Source organism: Mustela putorius, unplaced genomic scaffold (genome assembly GCF_011764305.1).
Source record: "Mustela putorius furo isolate JIRA1106 unplaced genomic scaffold, ASM1176430v1.1 tig00003853_pilon_pilon_pilon, whole genome shotgun sequence".
NCBI classification, from domain to species: Eukaryota; Metazoa; Chordata; class Mammalia; order Carnivora; family Mustelidae; genus Mustela; species Mustela putorius.
The window spans coordinates 64,166,710-64,185,702 of record NW_025422005.1 but is presented as its reverse complement, the minus strand read 5'-3'; the positions used below and the strand labels follow the sequence as shown (position 1 = coordinate 64,185,702).

General features: G+C 39.0%; 1 protein-coding gene across 1 annotated transcript in view; it reads right to left on the bottom strand.

Moving 5' to 3' along the window:
- AK5 (adenylate kinase 5) overlaps positions 1 to 17,989 on the bottom strand; it is a 240,820-nt gene extending 222,831 nt beyond the window's left edge. The window contains 5 exon segments of the mRNA XM_004758166.3: positions 228 to 341; positions 448 to 617; positions 7,648 to 7,815; positions 12,582 to 12,768; positions 17,412 to 17,989. Of these exon segments, the coding sequence (XP_004758223.2) occupies positions 228 to 341; positions 448 to 617; positions 7,648 to 7,815; positions 12,582 to 12,768; positions 17,412 to 17,471 (699 nt within the window). The 5' untranslated portion in view covers positions 17,472 to 17,989.
- Positions 17,990 to 18,993: the final 1,004 nt, after the last annotated feature.

Below are 18,993 nucleotides of genomic sequence, written 5' to 3'. Positions count from 1 at the left end.
CAAATTCTATTATTAGTTTTTCTTTTTTGGCAGGGACGGTCTCCAATTTCTAGGCATATATTCCAAGGAAATGACCTTCTGTCAACCCATACTGATGTACTTTCCTGTTTTCAGACCAGAATTCTTTCAGAATAACAGCAAGTCTCCCAAGAAATCTTTTTTTTTTTTACATATAAATCTCAAAGTTTTAAGCAAAAATACATCATTTAAAATAGAGACATTCTTACTTGGTCCTCAAAAGACAGAGCCTGGGCAACATCTCTTGGAAAGCCATCGATAACAATGCCCTCTTCATCAGGTATTTGCATCAATTTCTGTTTTATCTCTGTAATTGTTGTTTCCTTTTATAAATTAAAAAGAAAGATTAAAAAAACACAGTGAAGCTTATACTCACCACTCACTGGTATAAAAATCTTTGCAGAATAGAAGCAAATTACACAGCAGTACCTGTGGGGCCAATTCTCCAGTTGTAATTATTTTGGCAATAAGACTCCATTTCCTATTGCTGCTTGTACTGTGGATCTTCTTTCTTAATAATTCTCCCACCGAAATGTATTGGAATCCGTAACGTTCTGCGATCTTCAAACTTTGAGTACCCTTTCCACTTCCCGGACCACCTATCATTTAAAACAGGCAGAATTGTGATCTTCGGATACAAGAAGAAACTCCTTTTTATACAGCTAATACCTCTGTCTTGAGATGCAGAGTCTAGATCAGGGGTAGCAGGGTGGTCAACCCCACTCTTCCACCATTCTCGGTGCTAACCTAAAGGCAAAGCAAGTGTAGGCTTCACCAAGGAAAGGACAGAACTATGATCAACTTTCTTAGATGAAAGAGACATTTTTTCCTTTACCTAGTTTAGTAAATATCTACTTTAGAAAACTGAACAATGCAGTTGTGAGAAACAGTTTCATGTTCCTTGCCAAACCTTTTTTTTTTTCCCCTCTGTAATCAAAGAAAAATCTATGGGACACAGAGATAATGATCACAATAACAGAAATGCGTTCCATGCCAACAAAGAGCTAATGTGCAATTTGGTGAAATGTAACAGTTGTTTTTAAACCCAAAGGGACATCAATATTGAGACAAATTATCTAAATCTTTTTTTTTTCTTTTAACTCTATGCATGGGTCTCCCTGCCTCGTCTCCTTTAAATTCCAAAGAAGGCTTATGCAATGAATACAGAGTGAATAGAATAGGTTCTTTTTTTTTTTAATTTTTTATTTTTTATAAACATATATTTTTATCCCCAGGGGTACAGGTCTGTGAATCACCAGGTTTACACACTTCACAGCACTCACCCAAGCACATACCCTCCCCAATGTCCATAATCCCACCCCCTTCTCCCAAACCCCCTCCCCCCAGCAACCCTCAGTTTGTTTTGTGAGATTAAGAGTCACTTATGGTTTGTCTCCCTCCCAATCCCATCTTGTTTCATTGATTCTTCTCCTATCCACTTAAGCCCCCATGTTGCATCACCACTTCCTCATATCAGGGAGATCATATGATAGTTGTCTTTCTCTGCTTGACTTATTTCGCTAAGCATGATACGCTCTAGTTCTATCCATGTTGTCGCAAATGGCAAGATTTCATTTCTTTTGATGGCTGCATAGTATTCCATTGTGTACCACATCTTCTTGATCCATTCATCTGTTGATGGACATCTAGGTTCTTTCCATAGTTTGGCTATTGTGGACATTGCTGCTATAAACATTCGGGTGCACGTGCCCCTTTGGATCACTACGTTTGTATCTTTAGGGTAAATACCCAATAGTGCAATTGCTGGGTCATAGGGCAGTTCTATTTTCAACATTTTGAGGAACCTCCATGCTGTTTTCCAGAGTGGCTGCACCAGCTTGCATTCCCACCAACAGTGTAGGAGGGTTCCTCTTTCTCCGCATCCTCGCCAGCATCTGTCATTTCCTGACTTATTAATTTTAGCCATTCTGACTGGTGTGAGATGATATCGCATTGTGGTTTTGATTTGTATTTCCCTGATGCCGAGTGATGTGGAGCACTTTTTCATGTGTCTGTTGGCCATCTGGATGTCTTCTTTGCAGAAATGTCTGTTCATGTCCTCTGCCCATTTCTTGATTGGATTATTTATTCTTTGGGTGTTGAGTTTGCTAAGTTCTTTATAGATTCTGGACACTAGTCCTTTATCTGATATGTCGTTTGCAAATATCTTCTCCCATTCTGTCAGTTGTCTTTTGATTTTGTTAACTGTTTCCTTTGCTGTGCAAAAGCTTTTGATCTTGATGAAATCCCAATAGTTCATTTTTGCCCTTGCTTCCCTTGCCTTTGGCGTTGTTCCTAGGAAGATGTTGCTGTGGCTGAGGTCGAAGAGGTTGCTGCCTGTGTTCTCCTCAAGGATTTTGATGGATTCCTTTCGCACATTGAGGTCCTTCATCCATTTTGAGTCTATTTTTGTGTGTGGTGTAAGGAAATGGTCCAATTTCATTTTTCTGCATGTGGCTGTCCAATTTTCCCAGCACCATTTATTGAAGAGGCTGTCTTTTTTCCATTGGACATTCTTTCCTGCTTTGTCGAAGATTAGTTGACCATAGAGTTGAGGGTCTATTTCTGGGTTCTCTATTCTGTTCCATTGATCTATGTGTCTGTTTTTGTGCCAGTACCATGCTGTCTTGATGATGACAGCTTTGTAATAGAGGTTGAAGTCCGGAATTGTGATGCCACCAACGTTGGCTTTCTTTTTCAATATCCCTTTGGCTATTCGAGGTCTTTTCTGGTTCCATATAAATTTTAGAATTATTTGTTCCATTTCTTTGAAAAAGATGGATGGTACTTTGATAGGGATTGCATTAAATGTGTAGATTGCTTTAGGTAGCATAGACATTTTCACACTATTTATTCTTCCAATCCAGGAGCATGGAACATTTTTCCATTTCTTTGTGTCTTCCTCATTTTCTTTCATGAGTACTTTATAGTTTTCTGAGTATAGATTCTGTGTCTCTTCGGTTAGGTTTATTCCTAGGTATCTTATGGTTTTGGGTGCAATTGTAAATGGGATTGACTCCTTAATTTCTCTTTCTTCTGTCTTGCTGTTGGTGTAGAGAAATGCAACTGATTTCTGTGCATTGATTTTATATCCTGACACTTTACTGAATTCCTGTATAAGTTCTAGCAGTTTTGGAGTGCAGTCTTTTGGGTTTTCCACATATAGTATCATATCATCTGCGAAGAGTGATAATTTGACTTCTTCTTTGCCGATTTGGATGCCTTTAATTTCCTTTTGTTGTCTGATTGCTGAGGCTAGGACTTCTAGTACTATGTTGAATAGCAGTGGTGATAATGGACATCCCTGCCGTGTTCCTGACCTTAGCAGAAAAGCTTTCAGTTTTTCTCCATTGAGAATGATATTTGCGGTGGGTTTTTCATAGATGGCTTTGATGATATTGAGGTATGTGCCCTCTATCCCTACACTTTGAAGAGTTTTGATCAGGAAGGGATGCTGTACTTTGTCAAATGCTTTTTCAGCATCTATTGAGAGTATCATATGGTTCTTGTTCTTTCTTTTATTGACGTGTTGTATCACATTGACTCATTTGCGGATGTTGAACCAACCTTGCAGCCCTGGAATAAATCCCACTTGGTCATGGTGAAGAATAGAATAGGTTCTTAAAGCAGGAGAATTTCCTAGAGCTCATGAGAATTTCGATTTTGTGATACATTAGTATGAAGTAATCCACATTTTACAATCTTACTCAATACTAATCGTTGGTAATTACCATTTACACTTTAGAAGCTTAAGTCCTGAAATAGTTATAAAATATATGCCTCAGATTTTATTTCCAATCATATTGGATTATTTTAATTTATATTTCTAAACAACCTAGACTAATTAGAATCTGAAGTCTGAGCAATCTAAATAAAGCATATAACAATCAGCCCAGTCTGATTTTGATCTGTCACTTTTTTTTTCTTTAAACACTCTATTCATATGGGAGAGAGAGAGAACATGAGCAGGGGCAGGAGGAGGGACAGAAGGAGAAAAGGGAAAAGTACACTCCCCTTGGAGCACGGAGCCTAATGACTCCAGGCTAGATCCTAGGGCACTGAGATCATGATCCAAGCTGAAGTCAGAGGCTTAACCACCTGAGTCACCCAGGCACCCTTACTTGTTACTTCTTCGTAATTATTAAACCGAAATATTTTCAAGTATTTAAACATAAATTATTGACTGCAGAAAAATATTTCTAAAGGTCAATCTCTAATAAGAAATGAAATGTTTTGGAATTTTTCATTCAAAATAATTATAATTTATTAAGCAATGCTGAAAATAAAAATTCAATAGAAAAGTAAGTTGATGGTCTCCCTACTAATTCAATATATCAAGCTTTGGCAGGGGAAGTAGAAGTCATATTATATATAATTATTTCATAATTATTTTTTGCAAATGGAATAAGTAAAAAAGAAAGGTGTTTCTTTGTTTTTTTGTAAGGAGAGTTGGGGATGAGTAGACTTAGTTGGCCAGGGCTTATCTCCTCTTTAAAATTTTTAAGTGCACGGGTGAACTTAAAGTGCACTGGCTCAGTTGGTTAAGTATCTGACTCTTGATTTCAGCTTAGGTCATAATCTCAGGGTCCTGGGATGGAGCCCCGCCTGAGGCTCCTTGCTCATAGAGGAGTCTGCTAGTCTCCCTTTCCCTGTCCTTGCTCTTTCTGTCTCTCTAGCTCTCTCTCAACAAATAAATAAATAAATAAATCCTTAAAAATTAAAAAAGAAAAATAAAAATTTTAAGGCGCAGAATTCTAAGATCAATGCGCATCATTCAACCCCCACACCAAATAATACACCTGATGACATGTGGTTTTCACCTTTTTTTACTGCTTTAGTAAACTCAGGATAGGAATTTGTTTGCATTTTTAACCATTCTCTTTCCAAGAAACTCTAAATCCTACCCTATTAGATTTAACATTATGAACTACTACTAAATTAAATTAATTCCTTTGCAGATAAAAAGTGTGGGTTCTAAATAGCTGTTTCAGGCCTATTAACCTATGATGTGGTTCATGGATTGGCTTGAAATAAAAAATTATATGAATAACTCCATCAAATTTAAGCTGATTTGAGGGGCACCTGGGTGGTTCAGTGGGTTAAGTCTCCCTCTTTGGCTCAGGTCATGATCTCAGGGTCTTGGGATCAAGCCCCACATCAGGCTCTCTGCTGAGCAGGGAGCCTGTTTCCCCCTCTTTCTCTGCCTGCCTCTCTGCCTACTTGTGATCTCTGTCTGTCAAATAAATAAAACCTTAAAAATTTTTAAGCTGATTTGATCCTTAAAGAATGAAAGTTATCTTTCATAAACTATATTTCCACACTTTATCTCATAAACCATCAAACTAAGAGATTATAAATCCCACTGAATTCAAAAAAAGCAAGCATGCTAAGAAAGTTATGGCACCTTCAAGAAAAAAAATTTTTTATCAACTAACAGAAGCAAATAGCAGACAACACAAACATATGATTTGCACAATTGAAGAGAATAGCATTTATTTATTAGATGGGCTTAACTAACAAATTAATTTCACATTCTCTCTGAAACCAGAGCGAGCTTAATTTTATTCTATTAATCGCTAATACTTATAAATATTGGGACCCATCTATCTCTTAAATTTTATAATTAACGTAAGAGAGATTCATGTCTGTGCCAAGAAGTCCAACGTTAAAAAAAATTCTGCAACACCAGAAAGGAAATTTGTTTGTTTGAATATAAATCCACGTGGGTATCTGTACCTGCTCCACTCTTTTTTTAGGCTGGTACAATACAAATTTATAAGGTTCAAGTACAATTATAATTCCTCAGAATTCATAAAATTGCCCCAATTTTCTCAGATAACCTAAGGTTCGGTTTTTCCTTTCTTCTCATAACTCAGTCCTCTAAAATCTAACAGGTATTTACACTCATTGGTTCTGCATCATTCCTGGGATACATAAAACTTTATAGTGTGTAAGTCTAAAACCAGAATCACACTCTTGGGAAGCCAGCTGATTTTACTGAGTAAAAAAGAACTGTGGAGTACTTTGAAGCAGAGGAGATTTGAAGCATTTACATCTTCTCCAGAGATCTTAGTTTGTTGGAATATTTTAGTCATTTTCATACAAAATTCACAATGCACAAAAAATTCATATATATGTTGCTTTACATGAGAGCATTTTGGTATTATACCTTTTTCATGGGCAGTCAAGCCTCCATTTGTTTGTCCTATTAATAACTACCAATATTTTAGTAACAGCAACAAGAAAAATAAGATTGAAAGAATATTTCATCATAAAATGGCAAAATAATTTCCAATTATTCTTCACCTATAGCTCTTTTATTTATTTGTTTGTTTTTGTAGCTCTGTTTTAATCAAGCATTTCCTCATCTTCTAGGTCCAACTTTTAAGCACACACAGACAACATTTCATTTTCAAAAAATGAGAAATTTATAGCATAGTTGTGCCTCCCATATATCATAAGAATAATGACTTTTAGAAAGCCAGTTTCTACACTTTCTTCCTACACTACTGTTTTAAACAATTCAGGGTTAAATATATTTGCAATTTCATTTTCATTACACTAAGAGATGGACCAATATCACTCCTTCTAGTATGGTGAACTTAAATTCTTGTTATAGCATGGTGTGTTTATTTGCATGCTTTGTCCTAGTTGCTATCATCATTATATCTTCTGGAAATAGTACTTCCTTGCATGGGGGCCGTATTCATTTTGCCCCTGTTAACATTACTGACAAGAAGAGCTTTGAACATTCATCCTTGATTTTTGCTTTTGGTCATCTCTCTGAAAGATGAGTCAAACTGGAACAGGAGACAATGATGACATATTCCAGGTTCACAGGTCTCCTCATGATTTTTACAGATTTTGAGGAAGTTAGAATTTGTGAGAATGGTCAGAAATGCGTTTTGCAAAAGACTTTCAACATTTTCCACATCCGTTCCTTGTGAAATGACATCAGACTAGTATTTTCATACTCATTCATTGTAAGCAATGTTAAAAAGTAACTGTTATTATTATTTTGATTAACACTCAGATGTTATGTGTTGTGTAAAACACTATTCTACTAGATTTGCTTGTCTGAAACATCAAAACTTAGATTTTTCTTTAGGTGCCAGTTTGCTATATGGAAGATTCATTTATATGAGTCTTTACCAACATAATATTATAATTATTATTATTATCCTCTAAAGTTAATAGTGAAGAAAAACTCAATTTGTGGAGTTAAAAAGATAAAAACATACCATGTTTAGAAAACTTTTAAGTGCATTCAGTTATCTATGTTAAAAGTTAAACAGATAAAAAAAAAAAAGTTAAACAGATAAAATCATAGGATAATAAATCTTGAGGAAATTAATACTTTCAATTTATTATAGAGAATTTTTAGGACATTGTAATGAGATTCTATAAAAGATCATATAATTATAATTATAATTATAATTATAATAATTCTGTTTTATTGAAAATTATGCTAAAAATATTTCTATCTACTCTCTCTTGAGCTCTTGTTTCTATTGTTTGTCATTACCCAACTTAGTATTTGCAAATACACATAATTAACATAATTTTTGAAATGTAAATATATAAGCAAAGACAGCAGTAGAATAAGAATTTTGCTTTCTGTCCTCATACCTATGACAAGAATGATTTTGGGTCGAGGTCTAGTAGGATCAAAAACCTCATACTCCTCAATTAACTCTGCAGTCTCGGAGAGGTCCGTATCACTTTCTATGGAGAATTGATGGATTGGAGGGAGCCGGTCATACCGCCGATATGGAAAGTTTGAATTTTCAGGCATTACTGCAAAAGAGTAAGAGAACTTTGAAACGGGAAAAAAATATGCATAATAAAACATTTTTTGTACTTAGCCCATGAGTAGAGAAAAATTTTCAAACTAAATTAGTTTGATTTTTTTCAACTGGAAGAAGACCCCATCCTGTAAGCGATCTGCAAACTTTTTCTTAAAGGGCCAGATATGCAATATTTTGAACATCGAACAGTCTCATAATCCACTTGGCCATGGTAGCAGGAAAGAAGTCATAGACAACATATAAACAAATGGATGAACTTGTGTTATGATAAAACCTTATTTATAAAAATGGGGGGTGGGAGGTTCGGGGAACCAGGTGGTGGGTATTAGGGCACGGATTGCATGGAGCACTGGGTGTGGTGCAAAAACAATGATTACTGTTACGCTGAAAAGAAATTTAAAAAAAAGAAAAGAAAAGAAAAACAGTCTGAGACAGACTGACAGACAGACTGAGACAGACTTAGCTCTTGGGTTATAGTTTGCCAACTCCTGTTTAGAGGAAACTTTCTGAGTAGTGCCTAGTCTTGTTTGGTAGTCTATATACCCTGGTCTCTGCAAATGGTGCTCCCTAGAGCTGTGTAGTATACAATCTCACAACTTTCACAACCTTATGCAGCTGTTAACTCCCGCGTTGTTCAAGCCTCAGCCGGGATTCCTATAGTTCATGGTTCCTTCCTTCCTCACCCTGTGTGTCAGGATTCTGGGGGGCACAGAGAAGTCCTAATACCCAGAAGATGGGTAGGCTGAGTGTAGGTGAGCCTACTGGGTGAGCCTACTGGGTGGCCAATTGAGGAGTATGAGGTTTTTGTGGCCACAGGGTGAAGAGCCTTTGCTTTAATCTGGTAGAAAGCCAGCGGAGAGTTTTTTTGGGGGTAGGGGGGGTAAAGCAGTGACATAATTTAATATGAAATGTTTTTTAAGAAGATTAATCTGGTAGTGGTTAGAAGGGATTGAGTAGGGAGATGCACAGCACAAAGAGTAGCAGCTAGGAGTGAGGTACAGTAATGCACAGGTGAGAAATGAGGGCTTCACTTAGAAGGGTAGCATGGGAAATGGACATGAGTGCTTAGATATGAAGAACATGGTTAAAATTGGGATCCATGACATGAAAGGAGGTGATATTACAAAGACAATTACCAGGTTTCAAGTCTAAATAAATAAGGAACACATTGCATTTCATAAAGCATCTTTCTGCTTTTTCTCTTCTGCTGCAGAAATAGTGGGCTTCTCTCACTCCTGTCTATATCATAGCCTCTTCCTCTAGGTCAGGAACTCCTGTTCTCTATCCCCTGGTACCTATGCAAACTCCCCCATCCTTCTCTAGCTAACACCCACTCAGCTTTCTGTCTCTAAGCATAACCCTGAACCCAAGCCTAGGTTGGATCTATTCCCCTGTTAATGTGGTTGATCTTATCGCATATGGTATTTCCTAAATCACCTACTCTGCTTCTAATTTTAAGTATATTTTTTTCACCATCAATGTTTTTTATTCTGTAGTCAAAATGATCACCGACTTCATTATTCTTATTTCAACAATTATTCCTGATCAACATCTCTTCTAAAAACTCTTAAAAAACAACCCCAACATTATAGTCTATATAATTTTTATGTACATACTATATACATATGTATAGGACTTATATATATACATATTACATATATATATGCATGTATGTATATTATTTGTATACATATGATATATATACATAGTGTGTAAGTATACCATATATGTATATAATACACATACATCATACCTGTATAGAGTGTTCACTATCTATACTCCTATAGTATTTACAAAACATTTCTTTTTAATTTACTTTATTATTTTATTTTTTATTTTTAAAATTGAAGCATAATTAACATAGTGTTTTATTAGTTTCGGTTTACAATGCAATGACTCAACAATTCTATACATTTCTCAGTGCTCATCAAGAGAAGTATCCTCTTAATCCCCATTATTTCACCTGTATCTCCAACTACCTCCCTTCTGGCAACCAACAGTTTATTCTCTGTATTTAAGATTCTGGTTTTGTTTGTTTGTTTTGTTTTAAATTCCACACGTGAGTGAAAAAACAAACAAAAATTCCACATGTGAGGAAATCCTGTAGTATTTGTCTTTCACTAACTGACTTATTTCACTTAACATAATACCCTCTGGGTCACTCCATGAGGGCAGGTACCATGTTTGTTCTTTCTCAGGGGCTACATCCTCAGTCTTAAAAGAATGTCTGACAATAGTAGTGCTAATAAATGGTTATTTTAATGCTCAACTGACTCACTGACTGACTTCATTGAAATAAGAAAAGAAGGAAGTGCTGGTTTTGAAGCAAATATGCTATGCTTGCTTCTAAACATGTTCAGTATAAGACGATAATGAGACATTCCACAACAGAAGCTCTTTGGTCATTTGGAGCTACAGAATTAGAACTCTTATTCACAACTAATTATTTATTCAATTGTGTACATATGGTGGAGGAAAAAAATGGATGCTTATCTTACATTGAGAAAATCCCTTCAGTCAATAATTTATCTTTGCTTTTTATCATACCTTTATGTATGAAAGCAATTTGCCTAAATGATTAAAATGTTTTAATTCATAGGATTTTTTTTATGATAATTATATATTAACATAGCTATATCAATATTTCAGCAAAATATGCATGAATCACTTTATTTCTAGAAATAATGATGCTTTAAGTTATGAAGAAGTTATCAGTTTCCTTTAACTTAATAATATATTCCATAAATTATAGCTAAAACTTACAAAGCACAAGTATGCAAAGCATTTCATAAAATAAAATGTTATTATTACAGAAAATTCCATTTAGAAACCATTTTCTGTCTTTCAGCATGTGTCTTAGATACAGGGATGTAATAAGGCATTCTTGTCATCATAGTACATTGAAAGGTTCTATGTGATGATTAAAAGATCTCAGAGAAAGAATTCTGGTATGGTATTATTAGATATGGAGATTTTAAAATTAATACATAATTATAATTCTAATGAAAGTTAAACCTATATTCTCCATTCCTGTTTTAGCTTATCCTGCTCACACAGGACTTCTAAACTGGTGATTTGTGGGCCTAACACAGCCCCATAGGTGTGTTTTGTTCAGTCAACATTTTTCCAAAATTTGTGCATGACTGTCTTTAGAAATGACTGTTCTCACTTACTTGACCACAGTCTCCACTGTTTTCTATTACACACTTGGCCTACCTGGCTTCTATGTATAATCAAGCCAAGTAACGGTATGAAATAGAAGCATTCGGATTTTATTTTGTTGCAAAACAGTCACTTTTTTTGATACCCAGTCTAAGAGCAGCTTTTGGACTAAGGGATGACATACCTCTTAAATTTAAATTTTAAAAATGTAAAAATATTTTAGACTAAATCCAGTAATACCTGAGGTTTATTAGTACTTTAAGGTTTAGAAATGGTTCCCCATACTTATCTCACTGAATTAAACAAGGGCCAGATTCTAACAGTATAACAATACCAAGGGAAATAAGTTAGCTATTTTGGGAAGGTACGTGAAACTTTCAAGGCCATGAAAACATCATTTGTTCACCAAAGCAGAAATTTACTGAGTGATATGCCCAAGAGACAATGGTCACTTGCACCTTCGGACCTCTACCAACTAGTGATGATTATGACACGGATAGGGAAGTATCCTGCTCTCTGGAGATGCTTCTGAGAAAATGTTGTTTCTGCCTACCCTTTCTGTTTGTGCTTCTTAAAAATTAACACACTATAACTACCCCCCCCGCCCACACACACTTAAATATTAACACACTATAACTACCCCCCCCCGCCCACACACACTGATTCAAATAAAATCTAAGCAGGTCATGACTAAATAAATAAACTGGAGTTTATTTCCCTCTTGTATTTGTTACAAATGCTTGTAATACTTGTATTACAAATACTGCAAACATTTCATGATATAATTTTTGAAAGTGGTGTAAATTTTGAAAATATAATGATCTTGGCCACTGGGAAAGAATAAACCTGGTTTCCTCTGATTCTGTTTTGCACAGACAATTATACTTCTCAATTTCAACCAGAGGCTAAAAGGGAGTTGGCTGATGTTGAACCATTAATTTTGATAAGCATGTACTTCAGAAAGTTCTCAGAATATACCCCGAATTTCCTCGGGTGAATTCCAGTTCTTAGTTCCAAGCTATTCTTAAAATTGCTAGACAAGTTCATGTCTTCTACTTCTTTTATAGCATCCAAATGCCTCATCTATTATGATGCATTCAGTAGTTGCTTAATAAATACTTGTTGGATTAATTAGTATAAACTTAATATGCACTTAGGCAGATGCATTAATACGAACTCTGAGTTTGGAAACATATTATGCCAAGCTCTTCCCAGCTAATTAAGAAATGTTGAATTGTTACATAATAACTATTTTGTCTATCCATTTATTTGGGAAACTCTGCAATTTTAAGAAAAATTCATAGTTTGCTAATGTTATTCATTTTGCAAAATAATGAAGTCAGAAATACAAAACTTCATTAAGCCTTTCGGGTAATGTTGGACAGTGGCATGGTCTTTTGTCTCATCACAAGGGTGATCAGAATTTGGAGCAGAGAGATTAATCATGTTCCAGAGCCAAATATCTCTCTAGGCTTTTAGAAACCTATTAAAATAAATGACCCTCTACAGTCTATATGGTGTGTTTTATAAAAAGAACTGCGGTAATAATAATAATAATAATAATAATAAAGCATTATTCTACATATACATTACCATTTCTTAGAAAGGATCTCCGTGATTGTCCTCCATTGAGAGGAGGTAAGGTCTTCTTCTCCTGGCTGACAAACGTATCCCACTTCACTTTGTCACAGCCGCCTAACTCCTTGACTTTCTGTAAACAACTTTCCAAGTACTCTATGGGGTCTTCTGGCTTAGAACACATCAGTCCATTCAGAAGGCTCTGGAATACAACAAAATACGCCCATATGAAATAGGTGTTGAAACCACCTTTGCTAAAATAGGTCTATGACTCATCTTTGAACTTTGGGTTGCTTTTGTTCTTTGCATTTATTTTGTTTAATACACAATTAGAGGTGGAATCATGATCTGCTGAGTAATTAGGATAACCCCTAAATTCTTTTTTTGTTAAGATATTATTTACTTGTTGGGGCGCCTGGGTGGCTCAGTGGGTTAAGCTGCTGCCTTCGGCTCAGGTCATGATCTCAGGGTCCTGGGATCGAGTCCCGCATCGGGCTCTCTGCTCGGCAGGAGGCCTGCTTCCTCCTCTCTCTCTGCCTGCCTCTCCATCTACTTGTGATTTCTCTCTGTCAAATAAATAAATAAAAAATCTTAAAAAAAAAAAAGATATTATTTACTTGTTTATTTATTTGATAGAGAGAGAGAGATCACAAGTAGGCAGAGAAGCAGGCAGAGGGAGAGGGGGAAGCAGGCTCCCCCCACTGAGCAGAGAGCCCAATGTAGGGTTCGATCCTAGGACTCTGGGACCATGACCTGAGCGGAAGGCAGAGGCTGAACCCACTGAGCCACCCAGGCGCCCCAAGATAACCCCTAAATTCTTGACCATTAATGTTCAGCTCAGCATTCTCTGCCTTTTACACAATTCAGACAACAACATTGTTTAAAATGGAGGCACCCTATCACAGTGAGATAAAGTGCAGTGTGTAAAAATGCTCCAGTCATTACTTGTCTTATTCCTACCCATTCTTAAAGCTTCCAAGCCTCAGTTTCTTCATTGGTGAAATGGAGTTCTACCTACTTCCAAGAATTTTTAAGGATTAAAAATATAATATTTGTAAAGGGCATATTGAGGGCCTGGAGCATAGTAAATACTCAATAGATGTTGGTGGTTTTAATATTATTATGATCAGGAAGCCTCCTCTGAGCACCCAGGTTGGCTTGTGGACGTCTTCCTGGCATTCCATATTACCCAGAAAAAAAAGTTTTACCTGTCATTTATACTGAAACCATCAATTTGTGTGTTGGTCTCATGTTCTAAACTATAAACTCTTCAACAACATGGAGTAGGTCTTTTTTATTTTTCAGACTCTAGCCCCTGACATTGTCCCTGGCACATGGTAGGGGCACATTGGTCTGCTTTCTAATTGGGAACAAAAATTTATTCAAAACATAGTCTGACACTTAAAAAAATCCTATTTGATATATAATAGATCACCACAGTATCCACTGAGGTTACAGAGGAAAACCTGGTATCCAATATGTCACATGTAGTGGTTTCTAAAAATGCCAAATTTGGAAATAATGACTCCTGGAAACTGGACTGATGTGCAAAATATATTCCTTTACAGTATTTCATGGAAAAAGCATAGAGGAATATTATCACCAATATACGTTATTAATGTACAACACACACACATCCTTTGAAAGACTGACATCTTTGCTAAATAAAGTATTTTATTTTCAAATTATTCTTGTGCAATTTGCTCAAAGGTGGTATGTAGTTCTTTCCAGGTACATTTGTTCTCTCAAATACCAAATTGTCAGAGTGCTGGGAGGAGTTCAATTGCAGAGGGAGAGGAAAAAACTAATCTGAGCATCCACATTCCATTTGTGTGTCAAGACCTGTGTTATATATACACAGACACATGCTGACACACACACGGACACACACATTGTGTTTAACTCCTCACATTTCTATGTTAATATAGTTAACTGTGCTTCCTCTGTTTCTTTGTATGCCTTAGCTCACCCAATGCACTCTTAGCCCTATGTGATATTATTATCCCCATTTTATAGATTAGGAAACCATGGCTCAGAGATGCTAATGAGTTGATCAAGGTTATCCAGCTGGAAACTTGTAAGCCAAGGATTCCAATTCAGTGTTTCTGATTCCAAAACCTACATATTCCACTCTCTATGTCTTGCAAAAATATGATATGGGGTAAAAAGAAAATGCCAGATTATCTGTGCCCCATACATAATCCAACAATATGAAGCACTCATGGTCTCTCTCTTTTTTAAAAATCCCTATTCTTGCCAGAAGTGAGTGAACATACTTAATGAATTTTTTTTTTAAACTGGAAAATATACATCTCCAGCCTCCCTAAAGAAATCTGATTCCCCAAAGGGTACTGATTTTAGAGGGAAACAGTTCCACTTCTTCATGGATAATTTTAACCCTTCCCTCTAATAATCAGCCACCATCAGGGATCCAAGAAAACCAAGAGACATTATTATTCTGAGTTAATCCTTTAAGAACCTGAATAATCTAATTTTGCTTTTACTAGAATTCAAATTAATTGCTAAATCTCTGTTCTAAGGTACAGTAATATAAGATCAGTACATACATCCTAAGGTTCCCTAAAGTTAAAAATCATGACAGTATCAGGGGAAAGTGTTTTTTATTTTAAACATTTACTCTAAAAATGGAAGCACATTTCAAACTTGAACCTACCTATTTAGTGCATGTTATGTTTCAAGTCAGGAGAAAATCTGAAAAGGTCAATTAAATACATCTAGTTGTCTGACAGTATATAGATTTAATAATCAATTGCTTCGTCTATAATGGTGTCTAAAGTCTACAGCTGAGGCAATGTTTCTGGTTTGATAGATACCTAATTGATAAACTGGATAGTTAGAAACTTCACATACCATTATTACTGGAGAAAATCCAGTTTGGAAACAAAGCATTTGGTTTTGCTGTCTATGTTTATTACATGGAGAACTGGTAGGTTTTACTTCTGTCTTGTGCTGGATAAAGCATAGATTCTTACTGGTGGGATGCAGTCTTTGGAGGTCACCAGAAGTCTTTTCCATCTTCCAGTTGTCTAGGATTGCATTTAAATACATTGTATTACTGCATTTCACCTAAGGGAGTAGACTTCCCTTTCTGGGTGTACACTATTTTTAAATGTCCCATTCATATGCAGAAAAACAAAACATAATACTTGAACAAAAATGCCAGCTATCACCTATCTGCATACACAGTGTAGATTTTAATGAACCAACTGTCAAAAATCTCTGTGGTTACAAAGAAGGAAAAACAGTACCACATTTACAAAGAATATAGACAGCAATTTGCAATCAGGTGGCATTCCTGTGGATGTTTCTAATTATTCTTTTAGAAGTATAGAAATGAAATTTATCTCAGAATTAATATTTACGACAAAACCTTCCTAGTGTTTTTAACTCTTCTGTTCCATATTTATTTTTTGAAAATTAAAAAGAAAAAGGAAAACTCTTGAAAAATCCTACCCACCCCCGAGACCTGTCCTTATGCAACACCTCCCCATTCTTTTCAAACGCGAGTAACACACTTGCTAGATTTGGGTTTCACAAACCAGGCTTGTGCTCAGTGTGTGGTTTACCTGGAAATCTTGGCTTCAGACCAACCTGAAACCAGTGGCTTACAGAGGTGAGAAAAAAAATGAAGATCTGCAATTATGGTGGCCCATATTAAAGGCAACTTGGAAAAACAGGCAACAGATTCTTTTCCCAAATGGTGTTTTAAAATTCCTTTTAGCAGACCAAACCTCCAACAACTCATGACCCTTGGTTTACTGGCCCAGTCTACAGTCTATCTATCATCTTTTAGAAATGGGGGTGGGGTGTTGCAGTGAATGGAATTCATCTGTCAGGGCTCCATCTATGAAGCTTGGCTCGCTTCCATTTTTTGTTTTTGTTTTTAACCGAAAACACAAAGAACTCAGGAATTTTCCAAAATTCAAATATAGAGAGAAGGCAAGGAAGCAAAAGGCTCCGAGACGTAGGCTGCGGTTTAGAACTAACAAGGTTCCTTTAGTTCATCCCTCAAGCCTCCTCTCCCACATTCCCAAGTGTTCCTTATCCCCTGGGACATCTAGTAGAGATGAGGCTGTGATGTGGTCCGAAGACAGCAACAGGAGTCAGGCCAGCCTCGCGGCTCTCTCTCTGACTTGCATTCTCTAGGTGGGATGGAGAAGGCAGGCGAAAGCTACAGTCCGGGAGGCGAGGAAGGAGAACGATCCCTTCCCAGGCAACGGAAAACGTGCTCAGGAGTTCATTCACCGAAAGCGCATAGCAGCGCTGGGTGCCTGCCACCCGGGAGATAGTGCTGCACTCGACGGGTTTGGATTTGGTTTTTGCATCTTCATCCCTCTCCTCCAAGCTATCTCCGCAGAACGCTACTTCCGTCCACACTTCCCCTTCTCTGCAGGGTCCTGACCCTCCGCGCACGGAGGGGCTAGGGATCTCTACCCCTCGGTTTCGAGTCCCTGCTCGCTCCTGAGCGCCAGCGTACCCACCTGGCCTGGCCCTTGCCCCTAAAAAGCGGGGCCGAGCGCCTCCGGCAGCCCACCCTGCACATCCGAGGGGTACGCTGGGGGCAACCTGCTTCCAGAGCCCTGCTGGAAGACTGAAACTTGATCTGCGAGGTGCGGGCTCCTGAGCCCAGCCATCGGACAAGGACCCCGGCCACCCGCTGGAAAGGCGACTACCCGGAGCAAGCGGGAAAGCGAGCTTCTGCAAGCCCCTTCACTTCCGTGCCCCGTGTCTGCAAGGTGCAGACGGGGCGCCGCCTCCGCCTCCCCAGACCCGGAGATGCTTTCCCCAGATCCCCCCGGCCGTCTACCAGCCCTAGCCCCCTACCTCGAAAAGCTGAGGGATTTCCCTCCGGGCCAGATACTCCTTGGCATCGTTGGTGTTCATGGCTGTGCCGCGCGTGCCTTGGGGCACGGGCCGGGAGGTTTCTGCGCTGCGGCGACCTGGGCTGGGGCTGGCGGGGTCCGCACGGAGCACCGGAGCAGCCCTAGATCTCACGCACAAACACTCCCACGCTCAGCTCTGCCAGCCCAGGCCAGTGACCCCCTCCGCCTGTCCCCGGGGCCTGTGGTCTCCGCGCTCCCGCCGCCCCCGCCTCGCCGCTGGTCCCCGCGCCGGAGCTGCGGGCTCGGAGCAGCGGCGGCTTCCCGGGCTCCCAGGCAGCGCGGCCGCCAGAGAAGGGCGGAGGGAGCGGAGGAGGGAGGGTAGCGCGGCGGCCGCCAGGCAGCAGTCCGCTCGGCAGCAGTCCGCTCGCCTCTCCCACTCAGCGCGCCGCGCTCTGCGCCTCCTGGAGCCGGGTCTGCGGCGGCGGCCAGTCACGCTGCGCGGGCGGGCACAGGGTGCGGGGGTGGGGACGGGCGCGCGCGGGGGGCTCGCAGGCACACCCCTTCGAGTCACACCACCGCCCGGGCGCGGCGCTGACCTGCGCGCGCCGCTGGGGGGACGCGGCAACCTGGGACCAGGTGGCCAAACGAAGAATCGAGGGCTCTAGGAACCTGCGCCCCAAGCCTCCTCTCCGTACCCGCCCCCTCCCCCAGCCACAGAGTTACTCCTGCATCCCCATGGAGCTCCCGGGAAGAAACCTTATTTTTACAGAATTTGTCATTCATGGCTAAGGTTACCGATCTTTCATCAAAGGGAGCTGGAGGTAAGAAGTGGGGATTCATAGCGTGGAATCCGTCCTTTTAAGATAATTTTTTAGATCTTGGGTATGTCTATCCTTCAGGAAAGTTTTGCTAGCTGCTTTCTAATTTTTTCCCTGTCAGTCACAAATCCTCATAGATTTCAGTGTAAGGCCTTGGAGGGAGGCTGAAATCTTGTTAATAGAAGGATTAGTAAGTAGGCAAGTAGTTAACTAACCCCCACAGGAATGGGAAGGGGGAGGAGAGAAGTGGGTGGTGGTGGTGGTGGAGAGCTGGAGACCGCTTAAATTGGATATGTGCTTGGTAGGAGGCGTGGGCGCCATCATTAATTGGATCGGAAGGGTGTGCAGTCAGTGGGCCGTGGGCTGTCAGGGAACCCAGGGACTGGATGGTGCACTAAGGCAGCCATGAATGTAAAGAATCTTCCTGTTAAACACGCCATTATCAAGGTATACCCATCCTCCGCCTAGCTCCCAAGATGACTCATTTCCCCCATAAAGATGTCTTTTCAATGTTTGAAAGATGGTCCCGGCCACCCTAAGAATATGACCTCTAACTGTGTGCCAGGCCTGACATTGTGGGAGGGTGTGTGAGAGAGAAGGTGGCCCTGATGGCTACTGACACCTGCCAGGGAGAGAAGCAACACTGCAACTGTGTTCCAAAACCCATGTCTGAATGTCCCTTTCATGTTCATCTTTGCAGATCTTTCCTTGATTCTATTTCTTGTCACACAAGCAACTGCTATGGCAGCCTTAACTGTAGCTACC